The sequence below is a fragment of the Nicotiana sylvestris genome, chromosome 6 (assembly GCF_000393655.2).
Source record: "Nicotiana sylvestris chromosome 6, ASM39365v2, whole genome shotgun sequence".
NCBI classification, from domain to species: domain Eukaryota; kingdom Viridiplantae; phylum Streptophyta; class Magnoliopsida; order Solanales; family Solanaceae; genus Nicotiana; species Nicotiana sylvestris.
The window spans coordinates 44871264-44880729 of record NC_091062.1 but is presented as its reverse complement, the minus strand read 5'-3'; the positions used below and the strand labels follow the sequence as shown (position 1 = coordinate 44880729).

The 9466-nt window shown below is 35.7% G+C and overlaps 2 protein-coding genes across 2 annotated transcripts; one reads left to right on the top strand and one right to left on the bottom strand.

The window, feature by feature from the left end:
• Nucleotides 1-2433: 2433 nt before the first annotated feature.
• LOC104241443 (proteasome subunit beta type-6-like) lies at nucleotides 2434-3105 on the top strand. Its single transcript, XM_009796389.1, has one exon. It carries the CDS (start codon nucleotides 2434-2436, stop codon nucleotides 3103-3105), a length of 672 nt encoding a protein of 223 aa, XP_009794691.1.
• Nucleotides 3106-4058: 953 nt separating this feature from the next.
• Nucleotides 4059-6911, bottom strand: LOC104241442 (scarecrow-like protein 21). The gene is made up of 2 exons (XM_009796388.2): nucleotides 6769-6911; nucleotides 4059-6023 (listed from the first exon to the last, which is right to left on the bottom strand). Exon 2 carries the CDS (start codon nucleotides 5953-5955, stop codon nucleotides 4207-4209), a length of 1749 nt encoding a protein of 582 aa, XP_009794690.1. The 5' UTR covers nucleotides 5956-6023; nucleotides 6769-6911; the 3' UTR covers nucleotides 4059-4206.
• Between the last annotated feature and the right edge of the window lie 2555 nt (nucleotides 6912-9466).

Sequence of the window (9466 nt, the reverse complement as noted above, 5' to 3'; positions counted from 1 at the left end):
TGCATTAGTCAAATATCTTGTTTGAATGTATTCTAATAAAACCAATCTTTACTTGTTTTTTCGAAGCCTTGTAAAACCTAGTAATTTCTCCCTTTTTTAACTTCCTTTATCTCCTCTCTCCTAGTGTTCAAACACTGCTAAGTTTCAACGCAAATATACTATCACTAACCTATTGACAAGAAAGAACCTAAATTTAAAAATTAAAATAACTTAAAATAAAAAATTTGGTAACTAATTAACCTTCAAATAGAAGAGAGGGGGTTTGATTTCGGGTGAGAATGGAGGCAGGTGGTGGCAGCAGCGGCGACGGAGCGATTGCGGTGGAAAAGAAGTTGTGCCAACGACGGCAGGTGATGACAGCGGCGGCAGGTGGTGACAGCGGCGGCAGGTGGTGACAGCGGCGGCAGACGAGAATGAGATGATGAGGGCTTTGATTTTGGTGAGAAGGGAGGTAGGAATTGATTTTGGGTGGGATTTGGGATGAAATTGCCTTGGGTGGAAGAGAGAATGAGAGATAGAGAAATGGGGAAGAAGCCCTGTCACTGGAGACCTAATTTAGAATTTCAGACCGACTTCGGTCGGGAATAGGGGTCGGTACATTTAAGTGACAATTTGACTGTTTGACCATAAACTAACCGACCGCAATCGGTCGATTATCTGAGTTTAAATTTTTTTTTTTTTAAAAAAAATTTATTAATATAACCGACCGGTCGGTTTTTAGTGAAATGGTCAAAATTACTTTTAAGTAAGGACTATATATATATATATATATATATTAGTTATCTATCTACATATAGTTATCTACATACATCTACATATGTGTGCGCGCGCGTGTGACTTAGAGTATGTAAGTATGTAAAGCACTCACATAATGTAGTGTAATACGCGCTTGGATGTTTTATTCTTGTTCACCTTATTAGTACTTTGCTCGGATACTTGATCAGTGGATCAATTGGAAATTCAATTATATTCGATTAACTTAGAATATGTTATTTATTACTTTATTTAACCTAGAACATGGATCATTCTTGATTTTACCTGGCAGCGGGCTCGGGCATATTGATGGCCTTAGTAACTTAATTATTGAGTTTTAATGTTGGAGTGATCGAGTCTAAGTATCCGCATCCAACACGCTAGAACACATTTGAAAACAAAATGTATAGTCCTATAAGATGTAGTGCTATATTAAAACTTAAGTTGTAGCAACAACATATACTCGGTCAAATCATACGACTGGGGAATATGTGTGTGTGTGTGTGTGTTAAATATATGTAGATTGTAAATAACAATAATCTATAAATGGTTGACCATTTTTAACCACTAATACCAACCGAAATCGATCGGTAATTTCATCATTTTAAAAAAAATTATATTTGTTATGAAAAAAAACAATTGACATTAGGCGGAAAAAAATAAATTAAGAATTTCGACCGATATCAGACGGTAATGAGGAAGTTTTTTAATTAAACTTTTTTTCCTTACGTAATATGCAAGTCTGACTAGCTTTTGGTGAAAGATTGATCATATTTCGACCGATATCAGTCGAAATTTTTAAATGTGTCAGATAAAGCTGTATTTCGCTATTGTAGGACCATATTGTAGGACCTTATTTGAAATTGGTTATTTGACTTCTGCAACCAATTTGCTTTATTTTCGATCGTTTTTGGTCACTTTTTACTTCCGACCGGTTTCGGTCGCTTTTTACTTCCGACGGATTTCGTTCGGAAGGCCTTGGACGGTTTTCCACCCATTTCTAGTTGTGATATATAGTACTGTTTAAATAAATGCATAGTTGGAGTTTAGCATTTTGTTAAGGAACAATTTCAGAGATTTCCCCGGATTTCGCATAGTTACGCCAATATCAATTCTTTTAATCTATTTATTATCATTGAAGTAAAAAATGACTACATAATTTAACAAATTCAAACTTACTACGCCCTCTCTCCCCTTTATGTGAGGCAATTACTATTTGGAGAGTTCAAAGAATTTTTTTATCCCGAATTTTTCATAAGTTACAAATATTTGGAATTGTTAATTATAGTGACTTATAGTATTATTTATATAATTTCTAAATACGCAAATTTTATTTTTAAAAACTTGAAGATTCTATATTCGAATTCACGCCCATATCTATAAGACAATAGGAAAATGAAATGCACCGGTCACTAATTCCTAATCGAAATAATAAGTCCAATATCAATAAGGAATAGTACGTACGTAGGAATTACTGTTTTCCTAATCTGATTAAGCTGGCCGATATCAATAAGGTACTGTTTTCCTAATCCAATAAGAAATCCTATATCAATAAGGAATAAGAATTACGAACATACTATAAAAGCGACCCAAGTCGTGCAAATTGGTATAATCTCATCTCGAATGTTCTTACTTTCTTATATTTCTTGTTTCTTGTCTTTCAGCTAAGTAAAATTAGGCATGGAGATGGACAGATTGTTGCCACATTCTACGGAAGCCACCATCCTTGGGGCGACTTACGAGGGTGGCGTTGTTCTTGGCGCTAACTCCCCCACAAGTACTGGAATGCATGTGACGAGTAGGCTTTTTAATAAGATAACTGAGCTAGCTGATAATGTCTATGTTTGCGCTGACGATGCACAAATAGTTTCAGATTACGTTCGCCACCTTCGAATTCAACTTGGCCAGCCAACGACTGTCAGGTCAGCTGCAAACTTTGTTAGTTCATTATCCTATAACAATAAGGTTACGCATCAAACAGGAAGGATTGTTGGTGGATGGGACAAATATGATGGGGGTAACATATATGGGATTCCTGTTGGGGGCACAGTATTAGAGCCGCAACGTTTTGCTATTGAAGGACGTGAATCTAGTTATTTGCATGCTTTCTTGGACCGAGCATGGAGGGAAGGCATGAATCAAGAAGAAGCAGAGAAACTGGTTGTGAATGCGGTGTCTCTTGCCATTGCACGACATGGTGGTGCGAGCAGCGATGGCGCAGTTCTCGTTGTGACTATTAGTAAAGATGGAGCTACTTCAGGCTGGTACTCTTCCATTCAGAGACGGATCCAGGATTTAAACTCTATGATTAAACTTTTAAAACTTTTAACATTGAACTCATTGTATTTTTAAAGTAATTACGAATTAGTTCATATATATTATTTTTACAATTTTAATAAAGTTTTACTCCGCGTCGAAAGTTTTGTGTTCAATTGAACCCGACCGATAGACTGTTTCCACTTGGGCATCAAGAGACAGCCTGTGAACTCACTGCTGGAATTGTAGTATTTAGTATTTGAGCTTCTAGAATTGTACTCCCTCTCTCCTAATTAAATGATGCAATTCGGATTTTGAGAATCAAACAAGTTATTTTTTATCGCAATTCTTATATGCATTTTGAATTGTAAATTATAATGACTTATAACACCTTTTTATGTAGTTTCCAAACTTGTCAATTTTATATTAAAAAAAATTAAAGATTCAATATCTAAATACGCGATCAAAATTAAAAAGTTCAACTCTCGAAATCCAAATTGTACCACATAAACTGAAAAGGAGGGAGTTTTTGTTTTCCTAATATACCAGTACTAACTCCCCATTGTGGATCATTGTTCTTGCCCTCCCCTTTGCCCTCAGTTCCCATTCTGTAACGTCATATTTGCTTCAACAAAATTTTATTTCCTTATTATGTTTCAAAAGATACGGAAAGAAGGAAGGATATTTGCTTTTGTAATGTTTAAGGATGCTTATGGTGAAAGGGCATTTTTTGTTTGGGTGCGATATTTCTATAAACCTTTTGTTCCTTGTTGCATGTATATATGCAAGTATATGTTTCAATTACCCGAATTACGAGTGTTAGTAACAGTCCTTAAGACCTGCTCGTATTTTCATATTTTCTCAATGCAATTTTGTTTTATATACTATTTCTTTTAGCTAGTACCTAAAAACTTGATCTCCTTTTCAAGATAATAAAACATTGAGATACTAAGCATGACTTACTGCGAAGATTGCTCAAGAAATATAATCATCAAGGAGATTAAGGACGAGAAATGATATTTTACAGCAAGGATAACTATGAACAATACTTTAAACAGAAAGCAATATTTTTATACTCATTGTTAAGAAAACTGAAACTATATATGACATTACCTGATCCATCCTATCGTCTCGTTAAGTAATAGTAATAAACTACAACTTCGTTACAGATACAACTCTTTCAGTCATTTCTCATACCTAGTACCAAGCAGATGCAGAGATTAGGTTCCTCTCCTTCCATCCCAACAGCATAGCCCCATCTTTCTCCACTAGTGTATAATGCTCCGAGTAACGCCTCATGAGGTCCTTTATCACTGAATTCACATAAGAGCTCAGAGGATATTGCCGAAAACCTGCCATCATGAACCTGGATTTCCACTTCCCCAGTAGCTCGTGACGTTCCACCCTTTCCTTGCCCTCGCATGCTATGACATTCACTATATCCCTAGCCAAACAATGCTGCTCCACATTGATCCGCTCCTTCCTGTCCCTCGCTAGGGTCACGTCTATTGACTCGAACATTGCATGGTAGTAGTCCAGAGCTTCTAAAAACCTAGGGAAAAATGGGGCCGTGTTTGTATTTGATTCTTGCTCCACCAAAGTGACTATCTTGGGGCAAAGCGACTTTATCATCCTAATAAGCTCATCCCTCGGGTTATTCACGTCAACACTCTCATCAGGGGTGTGATGAAGTTGCAAAGGGAAGTTTACTGCCACAGCCTCACCAGGCCTTACATCAAGCATAGCCTTAGTGACTTCTGGAGCAAAAACTGGCACTGCATTAAACTCTACTGCAATGTTGAATTTCTCAGAAATTGCTGATAGTCGTTTCTCCACTGCTGCCAATCCGTCTCCCCGAGCATATTGTGAAACTGGATCATCAATTCCTGAAATGCGTACATAGGGGGCACCGCCAGGTCTTGCAGCAAGAGCTTGTAAGAGAGTCATCCACTGGGTCCCCTGCGCAATTTGGAAGTCAATAATGTGGACGTAATTTTCGTTTCTGCATGCTTCTGCTATGGCACCATTTGCAGCCATGTAGCCAAACTTTAGGTAAGGACATATTTCATAGAGGATATGCATGTAGGAGAGTAAATCATTTCCAGCCGGCTCCTTGCACCTCAAACTCCTATATATGGTGGTTCCAGATAACTCCTTTCTTGCTACTAGCCCTTCTACAATGTAAGCACCAAGACGCTGGATTGGATCTCCAGTAATGGACACAGTACTCCTTGCCTTGGTAACCAGTACTTCAAAATCATCTAGTTTGTTTTCAGCAAGAGCTCTGGCGCATGCTATAAGCAGCTGCTTCAGATTGCTAGAGGGAACACCATGCAAGGGCAAGTTGTATAGTACTTTGTCCCGTTCCTGACTTAGAATTCCATTGCCTGACTTGGTGAACAAGGAAATTTGTGATCGTTGAGTTTCATTTTGATGCAAAACCTTGGATTCGTTGGTCCACGCCCTAGACCTCTGATTTGATGTTTGTGCCGCCTTATTGCCACCATAAGAAGGGCTAGATTTTGTGACTTCTTCGTCTGGCCCCATTAAAGCAGACTCCAACTGCAGCAGAGCATGTTGCATGTTCTGACTGTGAACCGCATTCTGAAGAGCAGCATTTCCACCAGAGAAAACCAGCAGACCTTCCGGAAGACAATCCGGGGAGGGGCTTGGACGATGGAAATAATGGTTATAATCCAGCGAAGAATTACTGGAAGAACTAGCTCCTGAAAGATTTTCTGTAGAGCTGTGCTGCTCCTGGCAATCACTTAATGTGGTAAAGGTCTCAGAGTCTAAATAGTTTGCAAGTGGCGAAATTGGCGAATTTTCTGAATCAAATTTCGAGGTTCCAGACAGCCTATTTGGTAGAGAACTAATAGTAGGATATGAAGAGCATGACAAATCGCTTCCAGTCACACCATAATCATAGAAATGGTGCGCATCCATACTATGCACAAAGTATTTTCAGCACATTCTCTTTTCTCACCGACAATATCTGCTTCAACAAAATCAACCTGTGATAAATACAGAGATGAACTAACATCAATTTTACAACCCTCTCCAGAGGACAATAAAGCTTTCTTCTTTTGAAGCTAATGGAAAGAGAAGAAGAGAAGAAGAAGTACAGAACAAAACACATCGAGCATCAGCATGACATGTCTCGTAGGTTGTTAAGACGAGAATAATCTATCATGTGGGGTTAATAATTAGTTCTAACTCTTACTATAAGTGTTTGCTGAAGTAGAACAGTTTAAGCCCTTAAATTAGGATAACCTTGTTCCACAGATGTTCACAGCAAGAATAGTTTAAGCCCTTAAATTAGGTTAAATACAGAGCCAACTCCAAGTGATAGCAATCATTTTAAAAAACAAGTCTACAGGATAATTTTCAGACTAATTAACATGAATTTACTAAACGAAATTATTTATTCATATTCAGCGTGAAATACACTGCTGTAAACATTCAGTAAATCGAAATTTTACAACCCTTACCAAATCACGCTATATAAGTCCATTTCAATTGCAGAGGAAGACCAGAATTAACACAAAGTAAGAACCCAAATCCACAGGAAAAATGATTTTTTTCCTTTTCAATAATAGAAACCGAGAAGAAAAAGATCCAGTTCAACTAGGGGCATAATTCAACTCCTTGACATATGAAAACGAACCATACAGATCACAAAAATCAAAACTTTGAATTTCTTGTTAATTCGCTTTTTCAACCAAACCAAAATCAAAAGTAACAAACAAAATAAAATACCTGATATGATCTGCTGCAGAAGAAAGAGTGTAGATTTGATATTGCTCAAGTGGGGTCTGAGATAATTATCCGTAGCGGCAGTTATATCAATTTGGAGAGAAGACTAGGCAGTTAAAATTGAGGAAGAAGAAAGGGAAAAGAAATGAAGAATAAAGTAAACGTATACTAAATATATATAGGAGGAAAGGTGGTTGTTCCGTTATTTTATTAGAATAGCAGTGACGACGGGAAGCTGACCACACAAGTGAGTTAGAATGTTCCACCCTCTTCCAACCATGGTTAACGTCACCCTCTTCCTAATGGATCCCTTACGCGTTACTCTGCTCTCTGTGTTTTACACGCGGGTCTCCCCTCATTGACTATATACCCCTTAGCATCCAATTTATTACACGTTACTTATCAAGTATATTAGATCACTAATCAATACTATATTATTAACTAGAATTAATATATATATATATATCCTGTAAACATGCAAGTTACTATTTTTATCTAAACTATGTTTCCGGATATTACCCATGTTTTTACAGCTTTATGTTTTTATTCCTTAGTTCTTAGTTTGTAAATAACTAGACATCACTCTTAGTATATGGTTATCTTTTCAACTTCTTAACAATTTTGATGGATTAACCTGTAAATTCCCAGGAGAAACCAGTTAAGTCAAGCCCAAAAAAATGGGTATATAGGTTTAACCGTGGCCAGGGTGACGTTAAAGAAAAAAGCGTTAAGAAAAGATCTACTTCTTTAAAAGATTGGGAAGAAGAGATGAACAAAGTGAAAAGTTTAAAAAAAAAAGATAATAAAATTATATAAGGCAGTTCCATAATTTAATTAAAATAGAAACTACACAAGTTTATAGATCTTGAGAGTGAGAGTACCGAGTAGGATCTTACAATATATAAAACAAAAAGAAAATTTTAATGCCTATTAATTTCCCGAACTATAATCCAGAAATATTTGCTAGAAGCCTAAACACAAGTTTAGAAGAGTTTAAACTAGACATGAAAACCGGATTTTACTCGATTATAGATTTAGTCATACATTTTATATACCTAGAACAAAATAAGAGAATTTGTTTAAACCTATACAGAAAAAAACTTCATTTAGTAATTTGACTGCTATCATATCATCTACGAAGAATATAAAAAGAATATAAAGACAAACATATATTTTTATCACTATATTTATTTGTTCTAGAACAAAATAATATATATATATATATATATATATATATATATATATATATATATATATATATATATAATTTAAATTTTTTTTATTAAAGGATGATAATGCATTCTTTGAGTTAGCGTATCTTACATAAAGAATTTTGACTTCATTAGAAAATGAGCTCGACCGTTGAAATTCTAGAAGCATTTCATTTGAGAATATTGATAACTAAAGGTGATATGCTTAAGAAATGAAAGAATTGAAAACTTGATCAGGGTTCCAAAACCAGTGGTACAACTTTTTTTGAGGTCTAGTTGGGTCATTTTACTAGCACGATTAGTGTCCAATCCCTTTTTGTTATTGCCCCTATTGATTCCTGACCCCGCCGGCTCGACATTTTTGCAAACAATCATAACAAAATGTGTAAATTAGGTTGGCTAAAATAGGTTTTCTTATCTATACTCGATTATTCTCAATTGTTTACTTTATCAAATTGAGGCCAATTTAAAACTAACAAACCTTGGTGTAACTGGTAAAGTTGTTGCTATGTGATCAAGAGGTCACGGATTCGAGCCGTGAAAACAGCATCTGGCAGAAATGCAGGGTAAGATACAATAGACCCTTGTGGTCCGGCCCTTTCTTATCGTTCGTTCCTTCCTCGAACCATGCACATAGCGGTTGCTTAGTGCATCGAACTGCCTTTTTAAGCTAATTTATAACTAATTTATTGTTAAATTGATGTGTGTGACCTTTTAGTAAAAAGGTTGAAAGAGTGAGCCGATTAACGTTTATAGAAAAATATATAAGCTCTCATGCTATCTTTTTTATTCATTAAGAATTAACAGAGGAAGGTAGTTCTATGAGAATGTATTTATAAAATAGTTCTTTCAAAGTAAGCGATATCATCATTCTATAAAAATCCAAACTATTAAAAGGAGTGTTAGGGCTTCCTCATTTCTACTACATATATTTGAATTTTACTTTTTGCGAAGGAAAGATAAAGTATTTATTATAATTGATTTTTACTTTTCCTAAAATGAAAATATAAATTTTTCATATTTGACTAATTAATCCTTTTCTTGGAGAAAAATATTTTGCACTTGTTATGAAACAATAAAAGAAGAAGAAGAGTATTGCAGAGAAAAGTAGGGAGAGAGAATTTTTATTGATTTTGGGATGAATTACAATAGAATAGAACCCTCTATTTATAGGGAGAGGGTGACTTAGCCACCAAGTAATGAACCCTAGAATCTCTCTAAATATAGACATTCACCATAAATAAAATTCTATTTATAACACTACCCCTTGAATGTCTATTCAACAGATAATGTGCCTCGTTAAAACCTTAACTAAATAAAACTCAGCGGGAAAAAAATTCTAGAGAAGGAAAAAGAGTACACATATCTAACAATACGCCTTTTGGTTGCCTCGTTAAAAACCTTGCAAGGAAAACCCAGTGAGACAAAACTTTGTAAGGGAAAAAGAGTGCAACACGCATTAACTCCCCTTGATGAGAGCATCAATTCAC

What these genes read in the sequence shown, in the direction of transcription:
- LOC104241442 (XM_009796388.2), bottom strand. Translation starts at nt 5,955, where the DNA reads ATGGATGCGCACCATTTCTATGATTATGGTGTGACTGGAAGCGATTTG.
- LOC104241443 (XM_009796389.1), top strand. Translation starts at nt 2,434, where the DNA reads ATGGAGATGGACAGATTGTTGCCACATTCTACGGAAGCCACCATCCTT.